The sequence below is a fragment of the Callithrix jacchus genome, chromosome 8, assembly GCF_049354715.1.
Source record: "Callithrix jacchus isolate 240 chromosome 8, calJac240_pri, whole genome shotgun sequence".
In the NCBI taxonomy this organism is placed as follows: domain Eukaryota; kingdom Metazoa; phylum Chordata; class Mammalia; order Primates; family Cebidae; genus Callithrix; species Callithrix jacchus.
In genome coordinates, this window is record NC_133509.1 from 89,333,710 (window position 1) to 89,356,101 (window position 22,392).

At 49.4% G+C, this 22,392-nt stretch overlaps 1 protein-coding gene across 13 annotated transcripts in view; it reads left to right on the forward strand.

Moving 5' to 3' along the window:
• Window positions 1-22,392, forward strand: part of SAMD4A (sterile alpha motif domain containing 4A) — a 230,112-nt gene that overhangs the window by 203,215 nt on the left and 4,505 nt on the right. For all 13 annotated transcript variants that reach the window (XM_078334983.1, XM_078334986.1, XM_035260562.3 and 10 more), the window contains 4 exons: window positions 2,421-2,539; window positions 7,188-7,389; window positions 8,676-8,802; window positions 17,258-17,341. In XM_078334983.1, coding sequence (XP_078191109.1) covers window positions 2,421-2,539; window positions 7,188-7,389; window positions 8,676-8,802; window positions 17,258-17,341 — 532 coding nt within the window. The remainder of the gene's footprint in view (window positions 1-2,420; window positions 2,540-7,187; window positions 7,390-8,675; window positions 8,803-17,257; window positions 17,342-22,392) is intronic.

Sequence of the window (22,392 nt, forward strand, 5' to 3'; positions counted from 1 at the left end):
GCTGGGCATGAAGCCCCTTCCCTTCCCCTCCAGGCCTCTCAGGAAGCTGCTCCCCAGCCCAGCCTGGGGCTGCCAGTGAAGGGGGCTGTGGTGAGATATTGGGCATCATAGCCAGTACGGATCCCCCAAAACTGAGCACTCCCCTGTCAGCCAGGAACCAGTATTCAGAGACCCGTGGAGCCAGCCACAACCTAATGCCACACCACCCAGCTGAGAACTGGCCCCTGCTCTCACTCAGTTCTGCTAAGGGGCTGGCTCCCATCTGCAGCCCTGAAGGAAAGGAGCCTGCTGCCCACTGAGGTACTCATGGAATGCGCTCACCTGCCCATGGAGGTGTCAACGTTCCCACCTTCTTGGATGCTGCTTGCCACCCTGGAAGATGTCATGTCTGTAGTGTCTTAGGAAGCACATCCATGAAATGAGCCACTTACTCGTTTGTCACTTGGAAACTCAGGCCTATTGTCCTTCAGGCTGGCTCCAGACCAGTTGAGTATTGTAGTTCAGAGACCTTGAAGTCATTTGCTCTGTGCCATTGTTGGAGCTCAAGGTCACTGTTGAATCCCTAATGTGATGAACAGCCGTATACCACCACCAAACGGCCTGTCTGTGCAGTCCGAAACAAAACCCAGTGTGGTGTCTTCGAGTGGCATCTGTTGAACCATTATTAAGAGTGAGGCACATTCCAGATGCTTTTCATGTGTTATTTCATTCCCACAACATCCTTTTGAGGGAGATATCATTATCCTCAGTTTCTAGAAGATACTGAGTCTTGGGTAGAGGGACGGGCGTAAAGGCGTGGAGGGATTCAAGCCCTGCCCATCAGCATCCAGAGCCTTCCTCTGGCCCACACCTCTCCTCCCTGACCAGCATGCCCACATCTTGTGTCCTCATACAACATGTGGCTGAATAAGCCAGTCAGAAGCAGAAATTATCCCCTCCATGTTAGTCCAGCAGAAACACTTGCCTTTTGCCCAGTTTCAGAGGGACTCACGTAGCGGGACATACAGGGAGCATCAGTGACCAATGAGAGGGACTGTAGAGGACAGCCACGTCCTCGCCTCCTGGCCCTCCCTGATGCATATTCTTAGTGGCATCTGGCTAAGGTCACCCTGGAAGAGGGGTTTATAAGTCCTCAATGACGTTTCTGCCACAGGATTAACATCTTGCTTTTGTCCACAGAGTTCTCCTGGTGTTTAGGTCCTTAAAGATTAAGCATCATGGGGAGAAAATTGAGCTATTTTTTTTCTCCGTTTAAGAAATCTGTTTACTTTATGGAAACTAGTCATTTAGTCTGTTACTAATGTTTTATTGCTACTTAAAGGAATTCATGCCTTATTGACAAAACTACTTGAGAATCTTCTCTCCATCCTTGTTATTGCAAATCAGTCCAATTGCCTGGATTTCCCATGGCACATGTGCTAAGTTACAGTTCTAGGCACTTGGCAGGGGATCTATATGTGATGTGGGCCCTCACCATCTAGAACACCTCATGCTCATGCTCTGCCTGCAGCAGAATTACCAGGGCACTTGCTACAAACACAAACTCTCTAGTCACCCCTTCAGATCTAGTAAATCAGGCTCTGGACATGTGGAAGGGGGCCCGGGTAACTGAACTTTGACTGTCCCCTTGGGTGATTCTGATATGTCATGAATCTGAGAGTCCCTGCCATGGACACTCCTAACCCACATAAAGTCCTTTCCTAGTCTGTGGCGAGCACAAAGGCTAAACATAAAAGGAAATAAAACATAGATAAGAATTTGTTACAGGGCAAGAGGCAAAACACACACAGCAGTTTTACTAGAAAAGATCTGAGAAGCCATCAGACCTACCTATTTTCCTAAACTTTAGAGAAGGTTTAAGTCAGGACTGGCACGTTGGGATTTTTGTAAGTCAAGGGACCCATTAACTGGAGAGATCTCAGCAGAGCCCTGAAACACAGAGAATGTAGTCAATTCTCTGACACCCTGCAGACCACTCTAGGGTGACGACACACCATCATGCAGATTGATTTTTGGAGTGGTTGAGAATTTTCATTGATTATGAAAATGCAGGGGGCCTGCAAAAGCCAGAATACTCAACAATCAATTTTGCAATTCATTCTTTGTTAACCAATAGAGTCTGGAGTGGAGTCAGGAGGGAAGGGGAAGCTGGGTACGGATCTGCCAGAAATGTAACCAAAAATAAGGGTTGTCAACAGCTTGATGCACGTATCTTACAAGTACCCCCCCCAACGTCAGTTAACTTCAATTTTCAGAATAGGCAGCTACCAAATTAGACTGACTACTGTTTGGACCAGGTTGGAAACAGGTGAAAAGGAGGCAACGGCAGAGACTCCAATGTTTTCCTTTATTAATTGCATGTTTCTCCCTCTACTGCCAGGCTGCGTCTCCCATTTAAAAGTCCCTGTTTGTTTTTGCAGGCATTTACAGAGACACAGAAAAAAAGACTGTTGTCATGGAAACAGCAGGTGCAGAAGCTCTTTCGGTCTTTCCCTCGGAAAACCCTTCTAGACATATCAGGATATCGACAGCAAAGAAAGTATGTTGGGATTTCATTCTTTGTAATGCATGGTGGTTCCCCTGGCGCCTCGGTGCCTACCTCAGTTCCTGGGGCTGAAATATGGCAGGGCACCATTCCTCGTTCACGAAGATGCCCTGTGGCGAGTTCCAAATCCATGGCTTCCACAGGTGGGGTTGGGAAGAGGCTGTGGGAGCCAGCAGTCCCAGAGGAAGAGCTGAATGTGAGCTTTTGTAACTTAATTTGCATTGTAAAAATGATGGTAACAGTCTGGATGGGGATGGGGGGAGAGTGGGGAGGATTTAACGAATGCAGGAAAACACAGGCTGGCTTACCCACAAAAGGGGAGCTGAAAGGACAAAATGGGTTGTTCTATCTGCACCTTAAGTGGTAGTGTAATTTTTTTTCCTCCCTTCTAGCTGTAGACAAGCTAATTATAGTCGGTGGTGGGGTGAAGAGCCCAGCGCTAGGCTATTTTGGTCTGCAGTCTCATAGTGGAGCAGTACAATTCTTGATTTTTTTCATAGTACTTCAGCTTCTTGCATACAGTTAAAAATAAGCCTGGTTGTGCTTTAGAACCCATTACCTTAATATAGTTTTAAACTGAGGAATCCAATTTCATATTAAAGATGAACTGGAACGACAATTTGCAGGAGAAATTAAGGGTAGAGCAAGGGTTGAGTTGAGCCTTAAACAATGATAGGAAATTGTTGGGACATAAGGCAATGAGAATGTAAACATCCTGAAAAATTAACATTCTATTTTACGTTTTTAAAACGTGAGCGGGTAATTTCTGCACTTGCACCTGAAAGGTTCTGAATTCATTTCATTTCTCAGTGCATGTATAGCAGCTCTCTGCCTGTCGTGTTAAAATTTTGGGCATTTATTTGCATAAGTGTGCCTTAAAACATCACTGTTTTGTATTTAAGGGAGATAAGCCCAGTTGGAGTTTGTGAAAAGACTTCATGAAAGATTAATTTTAAAACCTGAGTGTGATTACATTCCAGTATGTATAACGCTTATTTATTAAACAAACATTTATTTAGCACTTACATATACCAAGTGGTATCCAAGCACTTTAAGAATATTAAAGTTTAATCCTTGTGACAACTATGTGAGGTAGAGCTGCTGTTAACCCCAATTTACAGACAACTTTGTAGGCAGCAACATTGGGGATTTGAACCAGACAGGCTGGCACCAGCTCCAGCTGCATGCTCTTAACCTTATGGAAGCCAGGCAGCTTTCGTGATCTCAGGCTGATGAGTGGAAAAGATGGTTCAGGCAAAGTGACACTCTTCAGGACCAGTTCCCTAGCCCCAAGCCCTCTGGGGTTGCCAACCCTAATGGGTTGGACTAGACTCCCTCTTTGCCCTGAGGGTACCCGATGGCCCAGATGAAAGGCAAGATCTTTCTCTGCCTCCTGCCCCGGGGCCTACCCCTATCCCAGGTGGCTTTTCTTAAGAGCAGCAATATTTTTCCCAGGTGAAGGGAAAAGGTTCCAGACTCCTCTTGCAACACCAGGCCCTTGAGAGACAAGTTCCAAGAGGAAGAAGTCATTCAGAGGTTGGAGATGACGATGGGGCTTTCAAGTTCTTTGCTGCTCCTCCAAATGTCCCACCCTGGCCTCTGTCAGCCCAGTGCTGTCATTGGTCCACATCCGAGAGCCTTGTGGAGGTGGAGCAGGGGGCATGAACCTTGACCTCTCCAGGGTGTTAGTAACTAACACTTGGATAGGGCTAGCCCGAGGTTTGCCAGGTTGGAATCCTAAGGGATTTCTCTTCATTCATTAGCTGTGAGTGAATCGCTTTTGGATGTTCAGTTGGATGTTGCGAAAAGGCTAGAAAATGTTTTATACTCATAGGTATTTCCTCTGGGATCTTTTTGTGCTATTAATTTGCTTTGAAGACCTATTTCTCCGATAATACAAAGGTAACTGCAGCCCAGCCCCTGCTTGAATTAACACAAATCCCCAATTAATTGGTTCTTATGAATGTTACTTTATCAAAGACTTTTCATGCATTTCCACATTTCAGTGTAATGAAATCAGATTTAGAAAGGTAAGGCGACAGAATGGGAAGGGAGAACTTACTTCTGTCACTTTGTTCTCACCCCAGAAAGCATGATGATTTCATTAAGCCTAGCGATCTTAAGTAACCCAAGTATTCACTCTGGCTGCCAGCAGCAGCAACTCTCCGCAAAGCTAGCTCTGTAATAAACAATGAAGGGTCCTCACTATCAGGAGAAAGATGGCCTAGCCAAATTCTCCCCCCATCACACCCTACCCTCGGCCCCCCAACAGCTGAGTCCTAACTCTACAAGTCCCTGGATCCCTCCTTTCTCCGGTGACTCAGTATCCCATAACAGAGTCCTCTGCCCACATTATATTGCTTATGAGTATAAAACAGTCTTGCCTTCCTGGAAGCACAAATCATTTTAGCATCACTCATTGACTCTGTATTTTGCATATGAAATAACTTTTTAAAAATCCAACCAAAAAGGAAAGTGAGAAAACGCTATCCACACTAAATAAGGAAAAATCATAGCAGAATACTGAATCATCTACCAGGTGGCCAAAATCCTGACTTCAGAACCCAAGGACTAGTTTTCCTAGTTGACAACAACAAAACTACATTCGATCCTTGTCTCCCCCTCACATAGTCAGGTTGACCTTCCTCCAAAGGAGGTCTCTCATGTGAACTTTATTCTACCCCTCCCAGCCCCAAGTTCTTCTTTCAAACCAAAAAACCTTAAGCCTTAGTAAAAATGAAAATGGAATCTTTTAAAGGGAAACATGGGAGGAAAAAAGGAAGAAAGGCCAAGATAAAGATCCCAAGAACCTGTGAGTGTCCTCCTCACCACATTTAGATGAGCTTGTGACCAGAATCTAGGACTCTTTCCTTGGCTGCAAAAGCCTGGAAGTAGGAAGGTACAAGCCCAGAATTCTTCCTGCCCCTTCTCTCCCTAGGAAATTTAGGAATTCTGGGGAGAAGAGTAACATTTTCTGAGATCTGCACTGCTGGCTCAGTTGCCCCTCCCCCTACACACAGGCACAGCTCTCTTTCTCAGGAAGTGACTGTTCTGTAGGCCCCTATCACCCTCAACTGGTTAAACTACGTCAGCCCTGCTTCCCGGAGTCTCCCCACGGGCTTGGTACAAACCTCTCCTGTGTTGTCGCTGGAAAAGTAAATCTCTTCCATCTTGTGGCCACTGGAGGTAAAGCATTTCAACTTCAACATCGGTGAATGACTAAAGCTGACTCTTCTTGGAAAGAATGTGCTGGTTCCTGAAACCCTGCCGGCTGCTCTGTAACCTCCCGGACCTGAGGCGTGTTGGAGAGGAGGCATTCTTCAATGCTGAGCTCACCCAACCCGACGGGAGCGCCGGCATCTGCACGTGATGCTAGGGGCTCTGGCAGCCTCCCTACATGGACCCAAGAGAAGCATGGACCTGCCCTGGTTCTTAGGTGGCCCGTTCTGCGGGGAGGGCTTGTGGAGTGAAAGCAGCCTGTGTCCTAGACCCAGAACACTTGCAGACATCATCTCCATTCTTAGATCCCTAGCCCCATGGGTGACATCGGCTCTCCCGTTTGAGGATGCATCATGATGGCAGAGACTCATTGGTTCATTCATTCAATGGCATTCCCTGTGCAGGAGCTGATGCAGGCACTGAACATGCAGGAGTGATGAGGACAGACATGAGCTTACATCCCGGTGGGCCTCACAGACTTCTCCAAGTCTGCCACGCAGACGGGCTGAGCAGGAATCAATGATAGGATAAAAGAAAGGAGCACTGGGACAGGAGTCAGACCCAGTTCCTGCTGTTTTCTTGCTACGTGGCCTTTCTTGCTATGTGGCATGTGTCAAGACCTGTGTCCTCATCTGCAGTAGCATGGATTGGAGAAGATGCAGCGGCGAGGTAGGAGGAGGAAGAGGAACTGCGGGGCTGTGTGCCAGCGCTGCCCCCTGCTGGCTGTGTAACCTGTGCACAAGGATTACGCACTGCTTTACTTCTCCAGCTAGAAACGAGAGAACACCTACTTTACAGGGTTGTTGAGGATCGAAAAATAATGTCAAAGTCCCAGGAAGCTGCATGTGATATGTCCTCTCAGATGTTAGCTGCTGTTTCACTGGCACAGAGCTCCCTGTAGGCCTCACAACTGTTAAAATGTGAGCAGAGGCAGGGCACGGGGGCTTGTAATCCCAACACTTTGGGAGGCTGAGGCAGGAGGATCACTTGAACTCAGGAGTTCAAGACCAGTCTGGGCAACATGATTGACCCTGTCTCCAAAATATAAAAATCTGTAGTCCCATCTACTCAAGAGGCTGAGTTGGGAGGATCGCTTGAGCCTGAAAAGCCGAGACCAGCCTGGGCAACATAGTGAGACTCCATCCTACCAAAAAAAATTAAGTTAACTGGCCATGGTGGTGCATGCCTGTAGTCTCAGCCCACTGAAGGCTGAGGTGGGAGGATCAGCTGAGCCCAAGAGGTCAAGGCTGTAGTGAGCTAAGATCTCACTGCTGCACTCCAGCCTGGGTGACAGAGTGAGACCCTGTCTCAAAAAAAAAAAAGTGAGGAGACCCCCCCAAGGTACCATCCCACTGGAGGCCTGGGGCTTGAAAAGGGCTGAATAATAACTGATGCTCTCGTTCTTCTCTCTTGGCTCTCACAGTCGAGGCTTTGGGCAGTCCAACTCCCTCCCGACAGCTGGCTCTGTGGGCGGCGGCATGGGGAGACGGAACCCACGCCAGTACCAGATCCCGTCTCGGAATGTCCCGTCCGCCCGCCTGGGCCTCTTGGGCACCAGTGGATTCGTCAGTTCCAACCAGCGCAACACCACAGCCGCCCCCACCATAATGAAACAAGGAAGACAGGTTTGTTCTGCTCCGGGGAAGGAGGAGAATGGCCAAGCTCAAGGACTGAGGCTGCAGACTTCCCCCCAGGTGACCCCAGGGTGGGGAGAGAGGCCAAGGGGTCCATGCTGGGGGTAGTTGCTGCCATTTCTCACAGGTAACACCATTGTTTGCATTGCTCTCTAGGAGACAAAGTAACCCCATAGCTGTGCTTAGGATGCCCAAAGGACCACTTTAACCATGGGGACCCTCACAAGAGAACCTTTAGAAAGAAAAGCAAGACCTATTTCTTTTTTGCCCCATGCTTGATCTTCTACCTCCCAAACGTTGCAGAAGAGCCTGGGTACTTAGAGCGCTTTCCTTGCCTTTTTATCCTTGGAAAAAAGCTCCCTAGTCTTGGTCCTGGCTCTGGTGGAGCATCCATAGGACAAAGTCTGTGAGAGGGTGCCGGGGGAAGAGTTAACACATTCTCAGGCCTCCCAGAGGTTCTTGCTATGCAGTTTACAGCTGCCTTCTCTGGCCCGTGGCTCATACCTTTCTAGCCCCAGGCCCCAGCCCTGTCCAGTGCCTTCCTAATCCCCACCCACAGAGCTTCGAGACGCTGTGGGCACGCTGTGGGTGGGGATAAGGATCGGAGGGACACAAGTAGGTCTGAGTTTCTGGGGTCTCAGGAGAAACTAAGGGATGACAGATCAGCTTAAAAACAGGAAAAGGGCTCAGGGAAGATGGGCAGGATTCACTCCCCAGGGTCCCAGAAAGCCCCATCTTCTGACCATTGTCCCCAGTCCCCAGATCAGTTCAAGACGACGTCACTGCTGGGACACGCAAGCTGAGTTGTGCCAGCTAATTGCCAGCTGAGAGGTTCTTTTCTCTCTTCCTCGCTTTGGAGCACATTGTAAGAATCTAAAAAAAAAAAAACCAAAAAAATCAAATGAGAGCCCTGAAATAGTTTATGCTCTTCATTACATACATTTATAGAACTCCCCCATTTCCTAGAAAAGTGGCAGGGAAAAAGCAAAAGCAACAAATGGATTCAAAAGAGTTCTGGAGATAGGGAGAGAGGTGTCCAGATGAAGCTGAGGCTTACAGCAAGGCCAGGACTGAGGAGGTGAAGAGAAATTACAGTGAATGGAATCTGAACCCTCTCTATAAATATGCAGATGCTAGCGCTGGCCTACAAGCCCCTTTTCTAGAAGTTAGCAGAGTTCTCCTGGGATCTTTGCCTCCCAAATTCTTGCAGGGCGGTGGGTGGGGTGGGGGGGAGGTGGTGGCTGAACTAACAAGTTCCCTTTTGCTTTTCTCACTAGAACCTGTGGTTTGCCAACCCTGGGGGCAGCAATAGCATGCCAAGCCGCACCCACAGCTCGGTCCAGAGGACCCGCTCGCTGCCCGTGCACACTTCCCCACAGAACATGCTGATGTTCCAGCCGCCAGGTAGGGCCCGGCGCTTCATCTCCCCTTGACACAGAGGGGAAGCTGGGATGCCAAAATAGATGCCCCGGTGAACCCAGCCAGAAAGTGCTTAGCTTCGACTGTCACCGTGCATTCTTTGGAGCTTATAGAAGCCTTTCCTTTTTTAAACTGTGCCTTGCCAGCATGAATAGCGGCAGCTTGGCCGAGAGCCAGCACGTGGAGCCCCAGAGTTGGTTGCAATCTGATGGGACTATTTTTGATACTAGTCATATTTCTAGATTGATTAAACCAGAGATAGCACAAGAGGGCTTTGGTGGGGGGGAGGTGGGAGGGCGCCTGTGTAGTACGTGTGGAAAGGGAAAGTGAGAGTGAGACAGAGAAGGAGAAAACTGTTGATGCTGAGACCTTCCCCCTGGTTTGGGCTTTTCTTGCAAAGTGATGACTGTCACACCAGCCATCTTTCCTTTACTTGGTTAAAGAGCAACTTGGCACACTTCAAGTCAGTTTCAGCTTTCACCATGCTTCCTAAAACAGAGTGGTTGGAATTACGCACAGCTAAGGAATACTTAAAGCCTTTCTCTATGTAGGCAGTGATCTTGTAGACTCCAAGAGTAATACAGAGCCACACGGGCATTTACTGCATCTATCTGGATAGACCCACCCCCACCCCCACTGCCCCAAGACAGGCAAACCCGAAATGTGTTGCACCTCTAGGAAAACACCCTGGACAGTAGAAACGCTCTGTCCAGTCAGTCCTATCTGTAGGAGTTTAAGGAAGGGAAGGGTCACTATGGCCTGGAATAGGCAAGGAAGCTTCTTGGAATGGGAGCTGAGCTTCAGAGCACAGCAGAGAGTAGAGAGAGGGAAGGCAGAATTACAAGCAGAAGGAACCCAGGGAGCAAGACTGCAAAGGAACAGAATGCCACAGCATGGCCCCGAAGTATCTGGCTGAGGTCTCAGAGAGTGGACCGAGGGAGCCGTAAAGATTGTAGTCCATGGTGGGGGACTTTGAATCCAAGGCTGAGGAGCTTGACCTCTGGCCACTCTCCCCAGAGGGATTCCTCCATGTGGGCGACTCTGAGTGTAAGTCAAGCAGGAGTGCGCAGGGTGGGTGGAAGGGAGGAGGAGGAGAAGACCCACCGCGGGGAATGGCATATCAGGGAGGGGAGCAGCAGCCACCCGGTGCAGAGGCCTGCTCACATGACTTCTTGAATTCTAAAACTCCTATTTGTTCACTTTTGTTTCAAAGCTCCTTTCTCCATTTCTATACATGTAGCTATTTTTCTTCCTGGGAAGAAACACGATAAAATTTGGGGGTTGTAAAGTTTTTCTCCTGGGGTCTTTTCATCCCATCCTCTGTTTTCATGCAGAATCTTGTATAACCCATTCCCAATCAAAGAGAATCTGGACAAGATTTGAAGAGGTCCTGGGCACAAGGAGATGTGTCCCCTTGAATGGGTCTTTCACCCTGGCCTCCGTCCCTGGACTACAGTCTTACCAGCAGAGTGACCTCTCTCTTCAATGCTTTATGCCTTCCTCAAGGCCTCCTTGATTTTTTCCTTCCTGCCACTCTTGTGAAAGTTCTCAGCCTTCCTCACTGTTCTTACTGTAACTTCCCCGAGCTTTCACCGTCTTAATTGGGAAGACTAGGTCCGGACAGTCCCCTTTCTAAGAGTTGGGCCGTCCCTGAGCACTTTGGGTTTGTTGATAGAATCCTCCGCCTATACCTTTGCTTCCTTCCACTGTTTCACAGCAGTACCAAGAGGCTGGGTTGTGCTCAGGGCAACTATGAGCCTAATACCATTTCCACTCTTCCTACGAAGCCTCTTGTTCCCGTGGTTAAAGAATCAAACAATACAGAAGGGCCTGTGAGCAAAAGTGACTGTCTCTCTCCCTGCCCCTTCCTAGCCCACAGGCGCAACCCCTTATAGCAGTTTGTTTTCAGTTTTCCCCCCACATAGTTACTTGCAAGTCTATAAATAATATGCTTAGGAGGCCGGACACAGTGGCTTACACCTGTAATCCCGGCACTTTGGGAGGCCAAGGCAAACAGATCACGTCAGGGGTTCGAGACCAGCCTGGCCAATATGGTGAAACCCCATCACCACTAAAAATACAAAAATTAGCTGGGTGTGGTGGCAGGCGCCTTAGTCCCAGCTGCTCAGAAGGCTAAGGCAGGAGAATCGCTTGAACCTGGGAGGTGGAGGCTGCAGTGAGCTGAGATCACCCTGAGTGACAGAATGAGACTCTGTTTCCTAATACTACTTATAATAATATGCTTCGCATACTGGACTTAGAACTCTGGAACCCTTCAAGTGTTGTTTCTTTGTTTTTGTTTTTGTTTTTTTTGAGATGGAGTCTCGCTCTGTTACCAGGCTGGAGTGCAGTGGCATGATCTCAGCTCATTGCAACTTCTGCCTCCCTGGTTCAAGCGATTCTCCTGCCTCAGCCTCCTGAGGAGCTGGGACTACAGGTGCGCACCACCATGCCCAGCTGATTTTTGTATTTTTAGTAGAGACGGTGTTTCACCATGTTGGCCAGGATAGTCTCAATCTCTTGACCTCGTGATCTCTTAATCTCTAGAGTATTACAAACCCACTTCCAGCAAGGCCTTAAAGAGCCTCACACAGCATCTATAATAACAGCCAAAGCACAGGGAAAAGCCCGCTCTAAATTTCCTAGTTGCTAATAAACCACTGGGCGCTCGACAGGAGCCACTCCTAAGCCCTGTGCAGCATGCTCAGCACCATGCTGGGTGGCTCTTCCAGGACCTGCCTACAGGGCAAGGAAAGGAAAGGCAGGGCCTGGCCGGAACCCACAATCCCTTACTAAAGGGAAGGAGGCTGCAGAAGGTCCCTGCTTAAGGGCACAGGGTTGCGGTTCCTCAGCCCTTGCCAAGGGTTCCAGCTGCATCCCCTGCCCTTTGCAATCAAAGGCTGGTTGTCAAGACCACAGGTTACTGCAGTGATTTTTCCTTCCTCTCATGGGGGCAGCCTCCTACCCAGGAACAACCCCTCTAACCTCGAAGTGGGTCCAGTTGAAAGCTCATCCTAGAGTCAGGGTCCTCATCCTTGTGAAAGCTCATCCTAGAGTCAGGGTCCTCATCCTTGTGAAAGCTCATCCTAGAGTCAGGGTTCTCATTCTTGATTCGGAGCCTCTTCTACAGATGGGCCTTTCCATACGAAACCGCGCAATCTGGTTCACTATGGAGACTTTGGGGCTTGTGGCCAGGCGTTAAAACTAGACGACAAATATGACATCAGGACAGCAAACATCAGGAAGTCAGAAAGTGGCTTTCATCTTTACACAAACAGGAGTAAAAATGAAATCGGATGGGTAGCCAACCCCAAAAGCAAATACTCAGAAAACTGTTGTCATATGATGTTTTCCTCCCAGCTGTTAGCTATCATCAGAGAATCCATTGTAAACTGGGCAAATCTTGAAGACTACAATGCATTTGAAGGATGCTTTAATTCTGTAAACCTAAAATAACTCTACTGATGGGAGACTTGAAATGTCCCATACAGAGAAGACAGAGGACTAGAACCCAGCTCCAAATTGAGGATCGATTCATCAGTCGCCTTGCTTGGGTTTACAGGACTCTCCCCTCGTTCCTGGTTCTACATAATTCATGGACACTTGGAGGTTCCTCAGGAGTGCTGGTTCATGTTATTCCCGCATGGACAAGCTTTATTTTTTTTCTTTTTTGAGACAGTCTTACTCTGTTGCCTGGGCTGGAGTGCAGTGGCACAATCTCAGCTCACTGCAACTTCCACCTCCACATGGACAAGTTTTAGCTGTTTCCTGGGACCAGCCAGGAGAGCCTTCAGGTGATGATGAGTAAGAAACACTACAAGGTATAATACACTCACCAGGAAGGTGACTCGAAACAAGTGTGGCGCCTGTGAGAATGATCGCACTTCTCATGGAGGCAGGGTGTTAACTGGTTTGGAAGTTGCTTGGAGAGGAATCCTTTATTTCAGAAGCAACTAATTTCTACTGCCCCGGGCTCAGTTGTCCTTGGGATCCAGTTGGAGAGGATCTTGCAGTGGCTCTGGCTCAATAGTAGGAGATCATGATGGTTCTTTACCCCCCTGGAGGGCCTAACAGAAAAGGGAAGAGAACTCCACAGCAGGCTTCAAAGGAACACCTTCAGAAGGGTAGGCTGCACAGCCTTCTGGAAATCTCATCATCCTTCTCTTGCCCCAAGTCACCTGCAAACTACTCTTGGTAATGAACCACCTGGATGTGAGCTGGGTACAGTGGCACCTCACATGGCAGCATTTCATGGTGTGACTTACCTGTCCACCACAGAAAACCTACCCTAAGTACCAGCTCACAGTCGGGATTCTTCCACCATAAGAACACTACATATACCTGGGAGCACAGTGCTCTAGGCTGTCATTGTTTATTTCCGTCCAGAGAACTGCCTTTAGAAATAAGAGGGAGAGAGTTATTGGTGCACCGGGTCCATTAGGGAGTGGGAGGGACTGCCATGCAGAGGCAGACACCAGAACAGGGACCCACTTACAGTACTGAATCAATATTTCCTCCATGTCTCCTTATAAGCCAAGGCAGATTTCCCTGCTCTGGACTGGCAGACAGCGGGTAGGGAGACTGATAAGTCAATCAATTCTGTCATAGCCAAGAACCCAGCTGGGCCCATGGCCCCTTCCTCTGAGCATCAACTTGAGGCAAGATGGTACAATATCATCTTAGACTATGTTGTACCCATCACTCTTTGTGAAAGCGCTGGTCCCAGAGGACCTCCACAGGCACTGGCTTTCTGCAGGCTCAGGAATGTTAGAAGGCCACCAGAGGAGGGGGGGCCATTCATGACTCACGCCCTCTGCGGCTGTCTCTGAGATCCTCAGCATCCCTGCCCGGGCCATCTCTTTCCCTTTTCTCACCATCCTCCCCCTTTCTTCGTAGCCCCCTAGCATTCCTTGCTTCTTTACTCATCTCATCACAGCGGTGCACGCACACTTATCTGTCCCTTTTTGTCTTCTCCGCTTTCTCTGCTCCTGTCAACCCTGCTCCCCAGTGAACCAGACTCCACGCCTATCTAGTTATCCAAAAGAGCTGCCTCAGCTGTCATTGGCAAAATGGGAATCTATAGATTTTTCCTGGAATGCTCCAGCCTGTTTCTTATTCTAAAGTCCTAAAGAAATTGGCTCCTTACCCTCAGTGCCTTGGAGAAAGAGCACTGCAGAACTGCACCGTGGGTGCCACGCATGCAAGACCCAGTGGGGACAGATGGTCACTGCCAAGGACAAGCCCTGGGGGCTCCTCAGGTGGATGCTGTAGCAACACCTCATCAGGGATGGGTAGCATTCTCTTCCAGAATCTTCTTGACCCTGGGCCTGAGCACAGGACTACCCCATACATGTGGGACTTCTGGAAAGATACTAAGTAAGTCTCAAGTCAGCCTTGACCTTGGTTATCCTTACTGAATACTGGAATGGTGAAGAAAGGAAGAATTCCCAGTCTTCAGAGATGTCATCTGAGCTGAAGAAACATGCCCCCTTTGGGCAAGAGCAGAGGAGGCTCCATTCCAGAGGGGTCTTTCCATTTGCCTTCCTGAGGACTCACACTCCGTCTGCCTGGTCTGTGGCCGCTACAGGGGCCTGAGATAAATGAGATGAGCCTTCAGAGTTAACAGGAGCCACAGCAAGGTTTGGCCTGGTGGTTTATGTGAGTCTGTGGGGCAAGAGCTGCCTGAATGCCCCTCTGGAGCACCAAGCCCCATGCAGCTGAGGGTTCCTAGCCTGAGATGGAAGCTGTTTTCCACCCAACTGGTCTGTCTTATATTTGCAGCAAGATGCCATGGATCTGTTTTTATCAAATACACAATTAAAAAGTCACACTATTAGGAAACTCTGCAGTGTGAACATATGGGCTTCTCCCAAGACTTAGAATTTTTCAGAGCCACTCAGAGCGGTGGGGGTCACGGCTCCCCAGTGCATAGAAGCAAAGAGTTGGGGAGGAGAAGCAAACACCCCCACTTACCACCTAAAAGAGCAGCCACGAAGGTTTGGGGATTCTGGAGCGGAGAGCCCTGCATTTCTCAGCCCCCTTTTTGGAACACGCAATCCCAGGCTTGGAAAATGGCATTTTGCTGCGTGTTGGCAAGAAATCCTGCAGCTGAAACACTTCTCTCCAAATGTCGAGCATCTTTATTTATCCAAATCTCTCCACAGTGTTTGTTTAAAGGGGAGCGCTGGAGAGTAAACTAAATCTTACAATGAGCATATGGATGGCTATAATTGCTGAGGTTTGTTTTTTTTTCATATTTGCTAACTCGCTATATATAAAGTTGTGTTTCTATTTTATAGATTTCACACCCTGAAGACTGCTAATTTTTGCATGCATATGATTTTCACATGAATGGATGAAAATACTAAGTCTCTTCCCCCTGGAATTGTCTAATTGCCCCGACCCTACTCTAACAGCAACTAGTGGGTGGGGGCGGTGCAGATGCCTGCCATTCTCTGTGGCACCCTGCTTGCCTGGAAGCTCGGTCGGCCTCCGTCTGCTCACAAATTGGCACGGCTGCCTTCCGAACCCATCGACGCCGGAACGTGGGTCAGGAGGAACACACTCAGCTCCCTGGTGCTTTCCATAGCGTTCCATTTTGCCAGCCTTCTCTTCGAGAATTTTAAATAATGGAAGCAACATCTGCCTCTGAATGAGCTGACAATGGGAAACATACATTGCAAAGATTATCTTAATGTATAGCAAATCAAGGAAAACAAGACTTTGGTTTAACCATTGGTTTCAGCTTCCTGTCCCACCAAGTCACCAACCTCGTCTTACTTCTCTCTCTGGCCCCATGTGCTCCCTTGGTGGAGACATGAAGGGGCAGGGAAGTGGCCTCCAGTGGGACCTTGGGATGCTTTCCCCACTTGACAAGTAGCAGAGCTAAGGCCCTCAGCAGGGAACAGCTTCCCAGGCTCACAGAGGAAGGTGGTGGCAACAGGGAGACTTCTCGGTCACTTGGAGCACACCCCGCTGTGGACACCCCCTCTGGGATTTTTTCTGCATCTCCCGATAGGATTTTGCAATTATTTTCAAACCAGTGTCACAAGTAAAAGTTTTTTTTTTTTTTTTAAAGGATTTCACAACTCTTAGCTGTCAGTTTCCTTCTACCTCTTGCTCTTTTCTTCACTCGATAGATATGTATGAGGTGGAAGGCCAGGGGTGGACACTGTGGGAGACTCAGGGAGATAGGGCAGCAGCATCACTGTCCACAATGCGCTTCCAAGTTGTTAAGGAAATTTAGGGGTGCCGCCAGATGAGGCCTGCAGAGGTGCTGACAGCAAGGGCTCCAGCAGGTGACAGGAGGGGGCTCCCAGGGGCTGCCTCCTGCTCATGAGAGGCGATACTGTAACCTGCAGAGAGAGAGAGGAGTTCCTGGAGGTAGAGGGGTGATCGTGGTGAGAGTGCGCACAGCACTGTCAGGCAGTGGGCACCGATCTCCTACTGCCTGCAGAGTGGACATCTCAGCCCTTGGTTCTAGAGCCCCTTGAGGCTGGGGGCGTTGCAGTCCCCTGCAGTTGCTGTGGCAGGCAGCAGAGCCCCAGCTCTGGAGTCAGAGAAGGCCTCGCCCCAGCTTCATGTTCATTGGCTAACCTTGATGTGTGACTTCACCTCTCTGAACCCCACTTGGGAACTGAGCTTGTGGGGCAGATTAAGGAGCCTGCACACCTAAGAGCCCCCCTAACCACACGGTCTTATACTCAGAAGAGGTATGCCCCATGCCCTGGCTTTCCTCCCTGCTCCAGATGCGTGCCAGGCCCTGCTCCAGGCACCGGGGCAGAGCTGAGTTCTGCTCCAATGAGATGAGCACTCAGTGGGTCAGGGGAGGGGACAGTAGAAAGTGAATACACATAGCAAATACGACAGCTGTGGGCAAGAGCTATGGAGAAAAATAAAGCAGGGGAAAGGGACAGTGTGGGGGCACAGAGCACGACTCACAGAGTAAACAGAGTCCTTTCTGAGGAGACAATACAGCCAGAAACGTGAAGGCAGAGAGACCGTGGAAACCACCCTAGGGAACAGCAGTGCAAAGGGCCTGGGGCAGAACAGAGGAAGGAGAGCACTGTATAAAGGCACAGAGATAACAGAGCCTGGATCACGTGGAGCCTTGTGGGCCATGGCAGGAGGCTGGCTGTTATTCTGCTGGGAGGCTGCTGGAGGGTTCTGAGCAGAGGCGGCACAGACTGGGACTGTGACCAGCTATTTTTAGTCTCCATTTTGTTCCAGGTTCCCAAGTTCACAGTGGCTTGTGTCTAACAGACTGTAGAGGTTGGTTGAACCTGAGTGGAGCCCCTTCCATGCAAGCGCTGATGTCCCCAAGTCCTCCCAGGGAGGCACACCAGACCCTTGTCCTGCAGGTGGAACCAGGTGGCAACCAGCTTATCTCCTCTTTGTCCTTAGAATCCCTGTCACCAACATAACCCTTTATTCCCCACAGAATTCCAGCTTCCTGTGACCGAACCTGATATCAACAATAGGCTGGAGTCGTTGTGCCTCAGTATGACCGAACACGCCCTGGGAGGTGAGTGTCTTCTTCCTACATGTCCCCATGTCCCTGTTCCCACGTGCCTGGGAGAACTTCTGGCCATCTGCAGTCTACACCATGGCAGGACCTCAGGAGAATGGGGGGAGGACAAGGAGGGGCAGGCAGGGGACAGGGAGAGAGTGGCCTTAGGGCACTGTTGGACCCTTTTCCTGTAACACCAGGCCAAGGAGCCAGTGCCCTGTTTCTCCTCCTTTTCTGGGAGGTGAGTCAGGGACCTGGACATCAAAGCTGTCCCTCTGTCCCCAGAAGCTCCACCTCCCAGTGCACACAGGAATCACACCATAGCTGTTGTCCCAGCCAAGTGTCAAGCCTGGAGGAGTCAAGGACACAAGACATGGATTTTAGTGGAAATATCCCCACAACATTGGATGCTTCCCTTCTCGGCACTAGATCCCCCAGCCTGGTCCAAGCATATCCCAGCTTGCCCTAAAAATAGAATTTTTGAAACCAAAACCCCAGCTTGTTTGTATGTCTCCTGGTTGCAAACAGCTTTCATGACACCTGGAGCCCAAAGCAGGCTGAGTTGTCCTTTCCTATGTGACAGGGACAGGTCAAGCTGGAGGCGCCTTCACATCCACAGCCCAAGCCAAGAACGGGGGCTGTGCTGCTGTACAGGGCTAAGTCCCCCCAGCAGCTTACAGAGGCAGCTGTGCTCTCCCATCTGTTTGACTGGAAGCCATGCTTGACAGCAGCCCTGGGAGGCCTTCAGCTCCCTCCTGGTACTAAACAGGCACCTTTCTCTGGGTCTAGATATTTGGAATGCTTGGCAGGTAGAGGAGAGGAAAAGAGATGTCTGCTGTTTCCTGCCAGCTTCCTGGGAGGCTCTGTGCCACAGAGACACAGAGAGGCCTCCCGTGAGCCTTTCCAATAGCCCTATCCAGTCTAGACACACCTACCCACCCAGAGAAGAGCTGTCTGCACACCTAGAGCCAAGGTGTGCACCGCCTGGCCATGGTGTGGAAAAGACTGCCATCCGCTGTGCCTCAGAGAGCCTTGTCCTCCAGACCTAAGGTTGTTAGATTCTTAGTCTCTGCAAACACAATCTTATCCTGAAACCAAATGTGAAATTGATCAATGCTCTGCCTGGAGCAGAGTGGTGGGCCAGGACTACACCCACCTGAACTCAGTACCAGGAGGAGGCTGAAGGCCTTCCTGGGCCTCTGTGGCATCACAGGACTTCAGCCCAAACAGATGGTAGAAGGCACAGCCCCTTCTGTGACTTCCCCCGGGGCTCTATAAAGAGCCCCATTTGCAAACTGCTGCTCCCTACCTTGGCCATTCAGATCTCAGGAACATCACTGGGCCATCCTGGTACCTCTGGCAGGAGGTGCTGCCAGCTCCTCTTCACCTCATAGAGGAGACCGGGTCAGCAGACCCCTAATGAGTAATGGGAAACAACTCAAATGGATGAATGTGGCTCAACAAAATGCAGTATAGCCATACAGTGAAATGGCATTCAGCCTTTAAAAAGCAAAGTTGTGGCCAGGTGCAGTGAGTCACACCTGTAAGCCCAGAACTTTGGGAGGCCAAGGCAGGCAGATCACCTGAGGTCAGGAGTTTGAGAGCAGCCTGGCCAAAATGGTGAAACCCCATCTCTACTAAAATTAAAAAATTAGCCGGGTATGGTGGTGCACACCTGTAGTCCCGGCTACTTGGGAGGCTGAGGCAGGAGAATCACTTGAACCCAGGAGGTGGAGGTTATAGTGAGCTGAGATCACACTACTACACTCCAGCCTGGGCGACAGAGTGAGACTCTGTCTCAAAAAAAAGCAAAGAAGTACCAATCCATGCGATGCCATGGATGAATCTTGACATGATGCTGAGTGAAACAAGCCAGGCATGAAAGACCACAAAGCGTATGATTCCATTTATGTGAGATGTCCAGGATACACTAATCTACTGGGACAGCAAGAGTGGCTGCCAGGGGTTGAAGGGAGGAGGATGAAAATATTCTGCAATTAGATAGTGGTGAGGGTTGCACAGCTCTGCAAATATACTAAAAACAACTGAATTGTATACTTTCAAAGGGTGAAATTTGTGATATGCAAATATTTCAATGAAAACAAGTAATGAGAGTCTTCCTGGGGCCAGAGTTAGGATGGCAGCTGGTGAGTCCCCCGACCTAGCACCTGCCAGAGCTCCCACACAGGGAGGAAACCCCCATGCTCCCCTGCTCTGCAGTGGCCAGCTGGGCAGGTGGCTGACTCAGTCTTTCACTGCTTTTGACAGGAGAAAAAGGAGAACTGACCTTTTCCCCCAGGGCATGAAAGATCTCAGACAATTGGCATTTTGGAGGCCCATATCAAACTGCTAAGTACCAATATTATCATTAGTAGCAAGAATGCCAAATGCTCTTTATTAAAGGAAGGTTTTCATTGAAGAGACTTCATTTTTTCAGTCTGTTCTATTTTTACAGAAAACCTCTCTGAACTGATGGGCCTTTTGGTAATGTTTTCATCTTGTTAATCTCCTAAGCCTTTTTATTGCTGTGTTTTTTCCCAATAATCCCCTCTGGTGGGAAGCCTCGTAAGCAGTTTCCTGAGCAGAGAATGCAAATTAAGTTCAGGGTGGCCTAGTTGGGCACAGTGGCAGTGTGCCCTCCCAATATGACAGAGCCTCTCTGCTGGCCGACCCCTTCCAGGTGCCAGGAAAGATGACCTTGCTGGAGACAGAATACCAATGAATTAAGTCATTTTATGGGAAGAGGAATGGGCAGAGAGAGGAAAGCACAGTAAAAGAGGTTCTGGCCAGGCACAGTGGCTCATGCCTATAATTCCAGCACTTTGGGAGGCTGAGGCGGGCAGATCACCTGAGGTCAGGAGTTCAAGACCAGCCTGGCCAACATGGTGAAACCCCATCTCAACTAAAACTACAAAAATTAGCTGGGCCTTTAATCCCAGCTTCTCGGGAGGCTGAGGCAGGAAAATTGCTTAGGACCCAGGCAGCGGAGGATGAAGTGAGCGGAGATCACACCACTGTACTTCAGCCTGTGCTACAGAATGAGACTCCATCTCAAAAAAAAAAAAAAAAGAAGCCAGGCACGGTGTCTCACACCTATAATTCCAGCACTTTGGGAGGCTGTGGCAGGTGGATCACCTGAGGTCAGGAGTTCGAGACCAGCCTGACCAACATAGTGAAACCCTGTCTCTACTAAAAATACAAAAATTAGCTGAGCATGGTGGTGGGCACCTGTAATCCCACCTACTCAGGAGGCTGAGGCACAGGAATCACTTGAACCTGGGAGGCAGAGGTTGCAGTGAGCTGAGACCTCGCCACTACACTCCAGCCTGGGCAACAGAGAAAAACTCCATCTCAAAAAAAAAAAAGGTTCTGATGCTTGTCACTCAGGGATGGAAGGAGAGAGGTCCACATCTTCGTCACTCAAGACAGGGTTGGAAGAGAGGCTGACGTTTAGGATTGGTGATCTGACACACTCAGGGACCATTGCTTCCTTTCTCAAAAATCTCCCCCAAAATCATACAGAATTTATACACAAGTACACTGGGTCTCTTTGGACTACTTCTTACAACTGCATGTAAACCTACAGTTATCTCAGAAGTTTCAACTAAAGAAGTGTTTCTCCTCCAAGGCCCTGCTGGCAGAGGTGCCATTTCTGGCACCACCCACGAGGAGGCCAGGAATGCCCTGTGGTGGCCTCAGCACACCCCTCTATCACTCTGTCCTCCAGCTTTCCCTGCAACTCCCTTCCCACACCCGAGTTCTGCCAAGCAAACAGAGATGCTGCATCTGGTGGACAAGTTCTATGATATTGGGGCTTGCACTGGGACACCAGCAAGGCAGGGAGGCACCCCGCATCCCTCCTTGTCTCGCCCACATTTAGTGGTCACTGAACGCAGTTATTACTACCGCCTGTGATGGCTAATCCACGCCACTCTCTGCTCACTGGAAAAGACCCTTGTCAGTTCTAGCACAGACCATTATAGGGCCCTCTTAACTGATCTACCTGCCACCAGCCTTATCCTGCCTCAGGTTATCTGATGCAGCTGCCAGAGAAACCATTCTAAAATTAAATCTGATTACTCTACTGCTTATAATTGCCCAATTATCTACCTCTGAACTCTTGTTCATGGTAGGTAAGACCCTTATGGTCTTCTCCCAGGGACCCTCCTAGAACCTACGTGTAACCAGACAGCCAAAAACGGTCCCCACAGCCGTCAGCTCCCCTCTCTTACTCGAGGCCTTGCTCCTCTGATAGGCATATCCCCTGCCTTCTCTGCAGCCTGGGTTTTCCACTTCTCCAAAATGTAGACTTGGCAGATTCTGGGCGGCCTCAGCACTCTTCCACCTCCATGAGACTGTTCAGTTCTAAGTGCCCACAACACCTACCTCGGACATCTCTGCCTTTGATCAGATTCTCGAGACAGAGAATCAGATTTGTTTGTGTCAGATGTATCCATCCCTCTGGTCTGCTCGGCTGTGGACAGGGTCACAGCTGCCTTGTCCCAAGTCTCTCATCAAGGACATGGGGTGAGGAGGAGAGGCTGCCAAAGAAAGGGATATGAGCTACATAGGTCCGCCTGTGTGTCTGTTGCAGCCCCTGCCTGGCTCTTCAACCCTATTTCCTCTACTCCATTCCCCATCCTTCATCCTAAACCTCCAACGCACCCTCAGCCTCACCACTAGATGACCCATCATCCCGCCTCTGCATGCACCACACGCCATCCTCACCCCCCTCCTCTTGTGCCAGCACCAGCTACAGAAGTCATTTTGTATGTCTGTGAAACTGTCCTTTACTTCCAAGGCCAACTGGGCAGCCATCATTCCTTCCTGCATATCCCTGCTATCTTGGCACATATTCCATTATAGCAATGATCACATATAGCATTGTCTGTCCACGTGTTTGTGTCTACCCTCACACATAAATACTTAGAAGGTGAGGATTACGTATTTTCATCTTGATTCTCGGGTTCAATATGGCTCCTGGCAAAAATAGCTATTCCCCACATACCAAGTAGGTGGGTATGTGAATGAATGAACACATGAACCTAGGAGCCCTTATCTGTCTT